The sequence below is a fragment of the Periplaneta americana genome, chromosome 10 (assembly GCF_040183065.1).
Source record: "Periplaneta americana isolate PAMFEO1 chromosome 10, P.americana_PAMFEO1_priV1, whole genome shotgun sequence".
Taxonomy (NCBI): Eukaryota; Metazoa; Arthropoda; class Insecta; order Blattodea; family Blattidae; genus Periplaneta; species Periplaneta americana.
Window position 1 is genome coordinate 65950640 of NC_091126.1, and position 14599 is coordinate 65965238.

The following is a 14599-nucleotide window of genomic DNA, read 5'->3' on the forward strand; positions in this document are numbered from 1 at the left end:
AATCCAGAAATGCATATAGTGTGTTAATTGGGAGCCTAGGGGGAAAAAGACCTTTGGGGAGGCTGAGACATAAATGGGAGGATAATATTAAAATGGATTTGAGGGAGGTGGGTTATGATTGTAGAGACTGGATTAATTTTGCTCAGGATAGGGACCAATGGCGGGCTTATGTGAGGGCGACAATGAACCTCTGGGTTCTTTAAAAGCCATAAGTAAATAAGCAAGTAAAATCAACTGGCAGTTCTATGCTGCATCTTTAATTGGTTCAGATGACAAAGATGATGAAAGCAATTTTTATATTTTCAACTCCCCACAACAACAGACATTGAAAAGCAAAAAGAAAAGCAATTGTCCACTGTAGAGTACAAGCTCGTACAATTTTTTCCAATAGTGAAACACATCTTAATCAAGTGTAATACAAGTTTCTGTTTCTTTGCACCTGTAGAAAGAATGTTCTCTTTTATGTGGAGTTACACATTCAAGAGCAAGGGGATCTTTTTCTGACGAACTTTCAGAGAAATAAGGTTTTTTGAAAGAGAACAGTAATTATCAGGTTTAGGATAATTTAAATGCTGATTGGAAAAAGGTAGATTGTCCAGGTACCCTGTTTACATTAAATGTTAAAAAATCTATTAGCAAAAAATATTTTGCTCTATTTTTTTTTTTAGGAAATCAATAAGTATACTTTTTATGTTAATATTTTAGATTTCAATAACTGTATAAAAAGCAATACTGTCTCACAGGAACTACAAACATTTTATTTTACCTGTTCTAGAATATCAGTACTGTATAACTTGTACATTAGAAATATGTTTTTACTTCATAGATTTCGTTGGCCATATTTATGAAAAAAATCATGATTGTAGTTTTCACTATTTCAAACATGAAAAATCTAAATTAGAATGTACAGCAATGCTTGATGACCAATGAATAATGTTGTAAAATTTCTGATACTAGCAGGAATCATTTTACGAATTGCGATTTATGAAATGGTACATAGTTAAATACAGTGTTAATAAATTATAATCAAAATATTTGAGCTCCGAAACTAAATGTTCATAATTTATCTTGGTATATCTTATCGAGTATTTGAAATACAAATGTATTTTAGTGAATTTTCTATATTTGTATTTAAAATACTGCTCTTTGAAGTATTTTGTACTTGCATTTAAAATATTGGGGTCAGTATTTCTCTCACCCCTGCCTATATGAAACTATAACAGTGGTATTGTAAATCGTGGTAAAGCTTAAACCTTAGTCAAAACCACGGTTGTACTTCAGAAGTCAGATGATACGTGAATACTTAATAACAGATAGTGAAACAGTGCAGTGCAGCTTTACATGCCAACAGTAATATAGTGAAAAATTTTAATGTTTCATTGCGAAGATCCTGAAGGAAGGTCTCAAGAAGCATACACCATTGTGTGAAACCAAGCAATGTTGGTATAGTACTACTCAGAGGATGAGTTAAGTTCTCTCTGAAGGTGTTCAAAGAACAGCAAAAGATTTGAAATAATTATGAATGTGTGTGTTTCTACTGTTCTCGAAGAAGCCCACAACATGCCATGCACAGTGGCCGAACCAGAAATTTATATAACATCTGCCAGTGTGTGATGAACAATTATGGTAAGGAAAAATCTATCTGTATGTGTCCAGTGCAGAGCAGTGAGAATTCATGTGGTAATGTCTACCAGTGGGCAGTACAAAAGGACACAATCCCACTAAGAATGAATAACGAATGGATTTTTAAAATGTAATTGATGCAGTAAAGTGCAAAATGACATTCTTCGAGACCACCTTGCAAGAAGACTGCAAGACGCAGTGAAGGTTATGTTCTCAAGATTATGCACGTAATGTTTTCTACCATTGCAGGCCTGAAAAGTCATCCTGTCCCTTTCAGCATCTCCTACACCCTCTATACTTGCTCAAACAACCTATCTCTTTGTAATTATTTAATGTTTGCAAAGGTTGAATGTCTCTTAGAGGCAGAAGATTTTACACATTTCGCAAAATAAGAGCTACTATGCAGCAGTTATTCTGTTGCCTGAACACAAAGAACTACAAGGGGGGACCCAAAAATAACCGGAATTTTTTTCTTTTTTTTGTATTTTTATTGAACTCTACATTCACAGTACTTTAGTCCCCTTCAAAGTATTGTCCATGTGCATTAATGCACTTGTCCCAACACCTTTGCCACTACTGAAAACAGTGCTGGAACTCTTGAGGCAGGATACTGTTCAAAGCCGTTAGCGTGTTTTCCTTGACGTCATCCACATCACTGAATCGCTTTCCTTTCAGACATTTCTTCATCCGTGGAAACAAAAAAAAGTCCGACGGAGGCAGATCAGTTGAGTAGGGTGGATGAGGCACAAGCACCATGTTGATGTTTGTCAAAAATTGTCGGACCATCAGAGCTGTGTGGGCTGGAGCATTGTCATGGTAAAGCGTTCCCATTTCTCCACATTTCGGGCCTTTTCACCTCACACTCTCTCGTAATCTTCATAACACATTCAAATGGTTCACTGTTTGTCCTGGCGGAACGAACTCTTTGTGGACAATGTCATTCACATCAAGAAAACAAATCAACATTGTTTTCACATTGGATCGCACTTGACGTGCTTTCTTGGGTCATGGTGAATTTGGAGTTTTCCACTGGCTCGATGCTTGCTTTGATTCTGGATCGTACCCATTGCACCAAGACTCATCCCCAGTCACAATTCTTTTAAGAAAATTTGGATCGTTCTGCACTTCACTCTTCAAGTCGCAGAAAACTCTCACGCGGTTTTCTCTTTGGTCGTCTGTGAGCAACCGAGGAACAAATTTTGCAGACATTGGTCTCATGTGCAAATCTTCGGTTAAAATTCGCTGGACCGTGCTCCATGACAGGTTCGTTTGCTCAGAAACTTCGTCAATGGTCTTTTGACGATCTTCACCAATTGCACATTTGATTTTGGCAATGTTTTCGTCATTTATTCCTGTCAAAAGACGCCCGGGGCGTGGCAAGTCTTCAGTTGACATGTTGCCAGATTTGAAACGGAAAAACCACTGTGATTTCCCCAAAGCATCATCATTAAAGGCTTGCTGAAGCATCCCAATGGTCTCGGCTGCAGTTTTTCCTAACAGAAAACAAAATTTCACACACGCTCTTTGTTCCTTGTGGTCGACCGTCTCACTAATCGCCAAATGGTTGAAACAGGAACGCAAACGACATAGCACCACAAACAAACCACTTAACTCAGACTGACGCCAGCTCACTAACTGTCGCAGGAGACCCCAAACCAACACCACCTAACAGCACAACTCGTAACTACAAAGCATGCGTGTGCAACAGTTCAGTTCTGGTCATTTTTGGGTCCACCCTCGTATATGAATGCAAAGAATGCAAACTGACTCTCTACCTCACTATTGGGAGGAATATATATATTGACACACAGTATATGTAATAATTAAGTTGAAGTATATTCTGCTTCAAGGTGTCCAGCATAAACACTTATCTCAATTTTATTATTTTCCCACTTAGAGGTCATTTCTACAATAAACTAAATACGAGCGTTGTTTCAAAAGTAATGCCTCCTATTTATTTTCATGGAAATTACAACACATACAGAGAGCAAGACTTTAGCTATATGTAGATATTTATCCACATACACACCAGCATTCACTATGTATTTTTGCCAGCGATGAACAAAAGTCTGTATGCTGTGCTCATAAAAATCTGAACCAGCAGAAGCAAGCCACTTTGATACAGCTATGATGACAGCATCCTTGTCTGGAAAATGTTGTCCACGTAGTCCACCTTTCAGAGGCTCAAAGAGATGGAAGTCTAACAGCTCTAAATCCGGACTATATGGTGGATGTGGTAGGACAGTCCAGTCAAATTTTGCAACGTGCTCGGTGGTCGTGAAACGGGTATGGGGCTTGGTGTTATTGTGTTGCAAGTGAAAGGTTTTCTTCTCTGGATTGTCTCTGGAAATTCAGGCTCTCAGCTTAGCCAGTGTCTTCTTGTAGCATTCAGAATTGGCAGTCCAGACTTCAGGTCATCAAAAAGAATCACAGCCTGCCTATCCCAAAAAACTGTACCCCATCTAGTCCAAAAAAACTGTCACTTTTGCCACTGTTGAAATGTACTACTCACCACCTCACTGTACTCGCATCCACTGTATGGTCTGACTGTACATTTTTAGTAAGCGTCAATGGATGTCAGTGGGTGTAATTTGTTTGGCAGTGAGGAATTCAGTAACACATTTCTGTTTCTTACACACCTCTATGTCAGATGCCATTTTGGTAGACTGTCCTGCTGTTGCTATCAGTCACACAGAAAACCAAACTAACAGGAATTAGCGTGAAGGTTCAACCTTTGCTACAACACCACCAACATTGGGCTCAGATTTTACAGGCCAACACAAAAAAATAGTAGGCATTATTTTCGGAACAACCCTCGTACATGTTGCAGAGCAAGATAATATCAGGTTTCTAAAGAAATCAGTACTAATCAATCTATGCAAAAAACGTAGAAGAATTATCAAAATTATAAATGAATCCATATTTTCCAAATGGATTAATACTAGATGGAAAATCACAATGTATTCCCCAAAATTCCTTAAATCTTAACTTAAAAGTAGTTGTGAATTGCAACTGATATGCTCCTGTTTTCCATTGTCTGCACCATATGGTCAACAAAGACTTTACTGGAAATCTTCTAACCGACACTATGGAATCTGGTTCAAAGATAAGGATGGTGTGGGCAAAAAATAAAAAGTAAATTTTGGTTGGAGCCATAAATCTATTACATGGGATTCATGGTTTTACATCCCTTCCAAAGAAACGCATGCCAAAAATTTCGTCACCCTTAAAAAATGTTTACCTTTTACAGCGTTTATATTCATAAACTTCAGATGTTAATATTAAAATGGATTTCACGGAGGTGGGATATGATGATAGAGACTGAATTAATCTTGCACAGGATAGGGACAGTTTTTTTAATGTATATAGTAGCCACAATACCAGACAACATATAGCGGTTTCAAATCTCAGCCATTGCTGTCAAATGAAGTCTGTTGTAAAGGATGGAGATAGCAGACTAAGGAATATAAATTATATAATAATTTATTTCTTAATTCATACATTTATTTTTTCCCCTCTTTTCTGAGGAGGGCCCAAAGGCTTGCACTGCAACCTGAGGCTTACTGTGGAATAATTGTTGAAGTCTTTAAGACCATTACTGTGAGTATGTGCTCACTGCTTGGTGCCATCTTATCGATTCAGCTACAGCATCCAGGTCTGACAGAGTCTCCCTGTTGACATTCTGCAGCCTCCTCAGATCGATGGCATCTGTTCGCAAATCGTGTACTACATCTTACTGTATCTGTATTGACCTGATCTCGCAGCACTGCAAATACCGCGACCCACCTCAGTGCCATCTGTCTGAGCGAGCTACATGCCAACTAGACCTCTGGTCTGCCATAGTTCGCTATGTAAGCCCCTTTGCTTCCCTGAGATCTATGTAGCACCACCAGACAGATGGCACCTGTAGGTGAACCACAGCACCACGTCTGCTGAAACTCCCGGTCGACCTGAAACTATTGAAGATGACAGATGAAGTTGAAATTAATGAAGACAAATGAGTCCGAGGTTCAATGCTGAAAGTTACCCAGCAATTCTGCTTCAAGTGGCTGAGGAGGAAACCCTCGAAAAAAATCCCCAATCAGGTAACTTGACCCTATTAGAATTTCAACCTGGGCCTGATCGTTTCATGGTCAGACATTTTAACTGTTACTCCACAGTGGTAGACTTCATACATGTTACACAAGCATAAAAGTCAATCATATCATAAACATTCTAATGATTAATTATGAGTGATGTTTATTGTGACTTTTATATTCAAAAAGTTCAAAAAAAATTTCTACGTTATCTCACTTAATAATACTGCTTACTTGCATTTCATGTAGAATATCTCTAAGGTCATTGTTATTTTGTCATTTATTTATTTGATAGATGAATGTAAATGCATAAAATTAAATAAGCTGTCTGAGAACCATCTCTTTTTGTAATACAGTAGTAGCACAGTATAGTACATACAGTCACGAAGCTCAATACCCTAGGGAATATGCATCCAATGACAGTTGAACTTTAGTTGCTACCACTAGGATCGCTACTACTGCAAAGTCTATTGTTCCGAGTATACTCTCAGTTGCTAACCGTTTGGAGCATTGTATTGCCAGAAATGCAAAAAATCACCCCAAGTTTCGTGACTGTATGTACTACACTGTGGTAGTAGCTTTCTTTCACTCTTAATAGTATGATAAATTCACTCACTGATTTCGAGGCACACAAATCTTTGTCTGGCAGTGATGAAGCTGAAGTTGTAGCTTTAGGAGACTCAGATCCAGGAAGGCTTGGCATATCTCTGCTTGTGGATGGTTTAGAGAGCTGGCAAAAGTTAACACTTAACATTTAGTAAATACAATTTAAAAGGCATGAAATTAATAACCTAGCAAGTGATAAGAAGAGAAGCAAAAGTGGAAAATGCATAATAGTACAAGATAGGGAGTTGGGAACACAAACTTATGACAGTTATTTTTCGATAAGTGTCTCGTAAATAAAATTAGTCGTACGTCCAAAAACCACATAAAATATAAGGTGAGTCGCTGAAATGCGAAACAGCACCTGGTACTTCTGCTATATTCGGGCACACAGCTGATTTCTACATGGGCATGAGATAAAAGTCTCGTGGGTAAGCTGCCTAATGAGATAGTTCATTTATAAGGAGTTGAATGTTTGTTGTGTTTGTAACCACAGAATGCATTATGGTTCAGAATAATTGTGAGGTTAAAAGCAACAGTGGGCCATAAGTTAGAAATTGCATGTAATCAGATATTTTAACTTTTGCTTTCTATGCAATTGAAAAATCTGTACAAATATAATTTAAGAGATTTTGATGTTAAAGAGGTTCCCAGGCTCATTCACAATGAAAATTAATGGTAAACGTAAGAACATAAATCTTAACGCGTAAAATTATTATTGGGATATAGGCATTCACAATGAAATGGAGATTGGGGGGGGGGGGGAAGAGGATTGTGAACAAGTCGTTCATAATGAACGAATCATGATCCAGTAAACGAAACGAATCGTTCGTCTTCTCGATCGTCTCTCCTTACGAATCGTTTTCTACAACGAATCTTCTGAAACAAGGTTACTTCATCGCTCTTTCAGCTGGATAGGAGTTTTCACTTTTGGTTGCGGGTGGGGGCATGGCGCTGAGGAAAGTGAAACAAAGCGATACAACGTACGCTTTTTTTTTTTTTTTTTTTTTTTTTGGCAAGGAGGGGCTCGCGACAGAAACAGTTTGGCTGTGGCGCATGCGTGAACCTCTTGTGCAGTGTCAGCGTGAACCTTATCTGAATTTATTTTTGTGTGTACATTCCAGATCAAATCAAGAAGTTCCCTTCGTGTTCCGGTTACACATCTTGCATATACGAAGGTTAGGTTTGGTTGGTTTAGACCTTTATTAACCAACTCCGCGCATTCCCCGTAGGCGCAAATCCTGTCGCGAACCGTACGTCGCTGTTGTTTTTGAGACATCTGATTACATATATATATATATATATATATATTTATATCTTATTCATATGGGTACGAATGTTATTGCTTGTCACGTTTTATACAAAAATATCTTTGCCCTAAACGGAATATGAGAGAATCTCTAACCATTTGAAATAAAAGTGTACCTGAAATTTAAAATACATCAAGTTAGGTTGGTGCCGTTAAAGTCTGGTTTCGAAAGTGCGTGTTTCTGTGATGGATTGCATGCTGGAAGCAGTTTTGCGTACTTGCTTGCTGGAAATCCTGCCCATTGGTGGCTGCTTTGTGATAATCACAAAAACACGCACTATGGGAACAGCTATCATGCTGGATTTCAGGATTTGGTTTGCTTGCTGTTTTTCGTGTTAGCTTACATGCTGGAACCAAAGATGACATATATAGTATCACTGCTGGAACCGTGTTGCCATGTTCGTTGTTTTCAAACTAAATTTGTTTTTTTTTTTCTGTATTCCATAGTTCCTAAGAAACAGCAATTAAATATCGGACTTTAGCTGCTTTACACTTCTGGTTTAATTACTTTATTACGAAATTTACTATTGTTAATGTAGGACTTTAGTTGTTCTCCACTCACGGTTAATTTCTTTTTCATCATGAGTGTTGACAACAGTTGAAGTAGCAGATGATTTTCCAATCTGAACTGTGAAAACAGCCAGTTGCGTATGAACAGTAACCAGCATAGAAAAAAAACCACGGGAGCCAGCAGCGTACCCATCACAGCACCAAGCTTGCTGGCCAGCAAGGAAACAAGCACCGTGGGAACCGGAGTCTACAGAAAAATACAAAAAAAACGTACCACTTTTAGAACATTTTCAGGCACTGGAATGTAACAAAAATCGGAAAAGGACGCACGCATACATACATACACCAATTAAGTAGACCTTCCTGGATTTTTCAAAGGCTAAGAAAGAATAAAAACTCAATTGCTTTGAACCAATTTATTATCCCAGTGCCTCGATTAACTATAATACTACAGAGGACAACCATTTTCATTTCTTACAGCGTCAATTTTCCACTATTCAGTGAACTGCAATATGCTGTCATCTAGTGAGCAAAAAGTGAACGTGAAACAAACCGTAACGAATGAACGACCAACATCGCTGAATAGAAATGGAAATGCAGTTTTTATTCGTTCATATTGATAACGGATCTGCTGTGAATCATATGAACGAAATGAACAAATCACTTTAGTGAATCATTACAATTGATCTATCCTTCCAAATGAATTAGATTTCCCATCTCTACCAATGAAATACGCATACATAAATATTAGCCAATCAGGAAAGAGAACAAGTGGAAAGATGACACTAGATTCAAAATGGCTACTCGTATTGTTCTCATTACAGTTTCATTCTTGACTAAGAAACATCAACTGTAATAAAATACAGAATTCCCTGATAAAATAAAAATTACAATTTCAAAGTATTTTCTGATTCCACGACATTCATGATAAATGCAACAATAAAAAGAAATAACTAAAACGCTGCAAAATGTTACAAAACGAAATAGGTTTATGTTCATACATTAATATAATTCATTAATTAACAGTAATGTAAAACATTTTTATTTACTACCATAGTTCAATTCGCGTGAAATTGATTCCCCTACATTAGCGTTTAATGCTGCATCTTTGTACGAGTTGATTTTCTTGTCATACAAACAGGGATGTCTCGTAAATCGCAACTAATCGCCGCCATTGTGCAACTGTGAACAACAGCAGTGCGTTCTGGTTGGCTGATTTCTTACGTTTCACATAACCAGGGCCTGATTTACAGTTTCAGAGGCCCAGAGCATAATTTTCTTCATGAGGCCCCTTCTTTTCACATACGACAACTAAGCCTACTTTATTTTATTTAAACATAACTAATGAGCGGACAGAACGGAGCCACATTACCATCACCACTTCCACTGCCACTGCCACCACCGCGACCACCACTACCACCACCACCACCACCACACCTAAAATAGTTTTTTCCTTGATGTATTTATTTATTTTTGGAAAATTCGTCACGTATACATCTTTAAGGTCCAGTGCTCTTGCTAAATGATTTTCAAAACACAGAAAATCAGTTTCTTCTGTTGGACGCTACTTCGAAGTCAATTGTTTTATCCTTTTCAGGACTGAAAATGGTCTTTCACTTGAATAGATGGTGCACAATAAAGTAAGATACAATATTAGCAACACTATATCAACATTTGAAATTACGTATTCCAGTCCTGTTTTTTCTCAAATACTGTATTTAAAGTAATAGATCCCCTGACAGATCTGAACACGTTCACCCCCAAAATTATCTTTCGGTTCTCGTATGTTAGTAACAAATTGCATTTTGCTACATGGTTTCTGTTGCAACATCTTTCTTCTAAAGAAACATACATTTGTTTTCTTGAGTAGCATATGCTCTTCGTCTTCCTAATTCAGTTGGGAGTATCATATAGCACTGTGGAAATAGACGATAACAGAGTGCCTTGGAGTTTAACTATAAGTAACATCATCAGAATCCACCTCATTCAGACAATGACTTTTAGGCACCGTTTTCTTCATGGGTTCTTTACACTCAGTGTTTGTATTGATGAGAAAGCTTCTGTTCCATATATATATATAAATTTCCTCTTAAAGACTGAATAAATCAGAGAGGCTATTCAATAATGGCAGAGTATTAGATAAGATTTCTTGAACTTGCCTATAGCGGATGGCTAACCTTGTGAATTTGTTGAAGTTTGCAAGCCCACATAACTGTTATGACAGCTGCTTCTTTTTTTTCCCAAGCTTTGTAAGAAGTGATTTTTGCTTATCTCTTAGTCTTTTCATCAGAATCTTCAGAAATACTACGAAGAGCATTACAAATTTCCTCATATCTACTTCGTACTACTTTTGTTTCTTTGTTTTATGCAACCGTCTTGTTCATGATAAAGATTTTGTAGTAATCTTTATATTCTTTGATTCTAGTTCATTTGTTACTAGTTCACATCTATGAGTTGAAAATGAAAGAAATTCATAGACTGTGGTCTATTGCTAAGTAGTTAATAGCATATAAATGATTTTTTACTGTATTCACTTCCACAAAGTGTTAACTATGGACAGAACAAAGCACAAACTCTGCTGTAGGACTTAATTATTTTATTCTGGCTTGTTGTTCATTGTATTTCCCAGCCATGTTGCTGGCATTATCATATAACTGCCCAAACATAGTTTATTTTTAACAAAAAAGCCATACAGATGTTTCATCACTGTCTCTCAAATGTTCAGAAGAATGGCCATGAATTGATACAAAACCAGCTAATCATTCTTCAGAGTCATCCGCATTCATTAATGTGTCAAATTACTATTAACAGCTGATCAGTGTGAGATGTCTTGTGTGGAATTAATTGTAATGCTAAAATATACCTATTTTGATTTTTTGACTTCCTCAGTTATAAGATGCAAGACTTCCCCATGAGATCGATCAATTCACGAACATTAAAGGAAGACAAATAACTAGTGTGACCACTATCTAGACTAGCATATCTAGAAATATGCGTGGCTAAGTACAGGTCAAATGAACTCATAATTTCGATAATACCTAAAAAGTTGCCATTGTGACTGATTTTTAAATTTATTTTGTTCAAAAAAAGGAAGAAAAAAGCAATTCTTGTTCTGAAATAAACTTAATCACAGCCACAATATTTTTTAAAGCATCTCTCCAACATGACTCCGGAAAAAGTTGTATAGAACATTTTATTCCTATTTTTACCTCCATGTTACACCCACAAAGTTGTAAAAGTTGCTTACGAATCACCCTGTATGCATCACAAGAGTGACAAGTAGATTCTTGTAAGATGTGTGGAAGTAGTACACTGAAGTTCAAAGATATCTGACCCTACTAATCGACAGTGTTCGATAATTTGTTGGTGTAGGTGTGGCTTCTTTAGTTATTACTTCTATGAATAGATGTCGAAGATAATAGTCAGTGTCGCCAATTGTACATAATTATATCTGCATTATAGAATTCACTTCTTCATACCACTCTACTGAACATGAAACAACGCTTGGTTTAGCTGGAAAACGCTGATACTCTCAATTATGAGAGTAATTTATGCTTAATGTACATAATAATTTTCCCTAACACATTTTGAACTGCCCCAATAATGGTACCACCTATTGAGAACTAGCGAAACTCTTTCAAAATTGATCAATTTTTTATATCTTTGGTTCTGACTTATCCCATGGTTGGAAAGTTCACTTACACGATCATAAAATCGTAGGTCAGATATATTTAAACGTCAGTACAAGTTTTGTTTGTTGAAAATATTTCTGTAAATCTGTTCCTTAGTATGTGGTAAATTGCGACTGCCATACCACTTGATGTACTTGGTGGACATGTTGAGTGACTTGAGTATTTTCTAAGACAAAGAATGCCATATTGCACAAGCTCCGAGCCTAAAGCCTTGGCTCATACCATGTTTCTCTTTTCTGTTTAAAAATAAATTTAAATTATAGTTTATTTAATGATGCTCGCAACTGCCGAGGATATGTCAGCGTCACAGGTGTGCCGGAATTCTTTTACATGCCACTAAATCCAGTGACATGAGCCTGTCGCATTTAAGCACACTTAAATGCCATCGACCTGGGCCAAAATCGAACCCATAACCTCGGGCACAGAAGGCAAGTGCTATACCAACTGCGCCCTCAGGGCGACTTCTGTTTAAATATTACATACGAGGGTGGACCCAAAAGTAACCGGAACCGAACTGCTGCACACGCATGCTTTGTAGTTACGAGTTGTGGTGTTAGTTTGGTGTCTCCCACGACCATTAGTGAGCTGGCGTCAGTCTGAGTTAAGTAGTTTGTTTGTGGTGCTGTGTTGTTTGCGTTCCTGTTTCAACCGTTCAGCGATTAGTGAGATGGCCGACCACAAGGAACAAAGAGTGTGTGTGAAATTTTGTTTTCTTTTAGGGAAAACTGCAGCCGAGACCATTGGAATGCTTCGGAAAGCCTTTAATGATGATGCTTTGGGGAAATCACAGGTAGTTTTCCCATTTCAAATCTGGCAACATAACTGAAGACATGCCATGCCTCAGGCATCCTTCGACAGGAAGAAATGACGAAAACATTGCCAAAATCAAACGTGCAATTGATGAAGACTGTCGAAAGACCATTGACGAAGTTTCTGAGCAAACGAACTTGTCATGCAGCACGTCCAGCGAATTTTAACCGAAGATTTGCACATGAGACCAGTGTCTGCAAAATTTGTTCCTCGCTTGCTCACAGATGACCAAAGAGAAAACCGCATGAGAGTTTGCCGTGACTTGAAGAGTGAAGTGCAGAACAATCCAAATTTTCTTAAAAGAATTGTGACTGGGGATGAGTCTTGGTGCTATGGGTGTGATCCAGAATCAAAGCAAGCATCGAGTCAGTGGAAAACTCCAAATTCACCATGACCCAAGAAAGCACGTCAAGTGTGATCCAATGTGAAAACAATGTTGATTTGTTTTTTTTTTTTATGTGAATGGAATTGTCCACAAAGAGTTCGTTCTGCCAGGACAAACAGTGAACCAACATTTCTTGGATGTGTTAAGAAGATTACGAGAGAGTGTGCGATGAAAAGGCCTGAAATGTGAAGAAATGGGAACTGGTTGCTCACCACGACAATGCTCCAGCCCACACAGCTCTGATGCTCTGACAGTTTTTGACAAACAACAACATGGTGCTTGTGCCTCACCCACCCTACTCACGAGATCTGGCTCCGTCGGACTTTTTTTTGTTTCCACGGATGAAGAAATGTCTGAAGGATAGTGATTCAGTGATGTGGATGACGTCAAAGAAAACACACTAACGGCTTTGAACAGTATCCTGCTTCAAGAGTTCCAGCACTGTTTTCAGCAGTGACAAAAGCGTTGGGACAAGTGCATTAATGCACATGGACAATACTTTGAAGGGGACTACAGTACTGTGAATGTAGAGTTAAAAAAAAAAAAACATTCTGGTTATTTTTGGGTCTCCCCTCGTATGTATGCTGAGGAGAAATTAAAACATTTAAAATAAGTATTAACACGAGAAAGACACATAATATATTTTCCGAAATATACAGATGTAAAATGCTGTAGTTTCTGAGAAAAAAACAAAACTGAAACATGCAGAAGAGCCAGGAGAATCCTATTATGTTATAAAAACATCTGAGGCATGAAGTGAGGTGGTTGAGTGGTTAAGGTGTAGGTGTCTAGAGTACAATATCAACAGTTCGAATCCGACAAGATCAATTATATTTTTATATTTTTAAACATATAAAAGTATAATAAAATATAATAATAATAATAATAATAATAATAATAATAATAATAATAATGCTTTATTTTTTCTGGCAGATTTAAGGCAATGAGGCCTTCTCTCCCTTTTCATGTGGTCTCATATTAATTTGAGTTCCTAAATGTTATGATATATTAATATTATTTACAACATTTATCTTTCCACTATACTTCACTATAATTCTATAAATCAATTAACTCATTCCAAAGATGATGTAATAATTATTCATATTATACTGTAAGCATTTGGAATTCTGTAATTTTAATTTATGTTTCAAAGAAACAGTCGTTAAATAAATTGAAATGCTTAATGTCACATTATTTTTCTGATGGTCTAAAAGTAAACATACTATTATAGTTTATTACTTCTAATGTATATGGCAAACTTTCTCCTTCCTTTCGTCCCACCACTCGTTTGAGTAAAAGACAACACATTACAGTTGACTCTTTCTCCACAACATTACCCCTCACCTAGTATTCGAGGACAAATACTGTAATCACCTGACATAAGCATTCAGCTTTAATTTGCTTTACAACGACAGAGGTCAACGTTCGCGAGAGAATAATTCCCCTCTGTGAGAATGGAATTAGTATTTTGAAGGCTGATCGAAGGTATGGCATTCCTGAATCCATAGCTAGGAGATGGGATAGACATTATAATGTTCATAGAGAAGTTGCGATGTCCAAATCCTGGCAGACCACCTGCTTCATCAAGAAG

The 14599-nt window shown here is 37.3% G+C and overlaps 1 protein-coding gene across 5 annotated transcripts in view; it reads right to left on the reverse strand.

The window, feature by feature from the left end:
- LOC138707758 (UBX domain-containing protein 7-like) overlaps nt 1-14599 on the reverse strand; it is an 83533-nt gene that overhangs the window by 5411 nt on the left and 63523 nt on the right. For 4 of the 5 annotated variants that reach the window (XM_069837627.1, XM_069837625.1, XM_069837624.1 and 1 more), the window contains 2 exons: nt 8174-8368; nt 6316-6429 (listed from right to left, as the gene is read on the reverse strand). In XM_069837627.1, the coding sequence (XP_069693728.1) occupies nt 6316-6429; nt 8174-8368 (309 nt within the window). The remainder of the gene's footprint in view (nt 1-6315; nt 6430-8173; nt 8369-14599) is intronic. The other variant, XM_069837628.1, reaches the window with a different exon arrangement.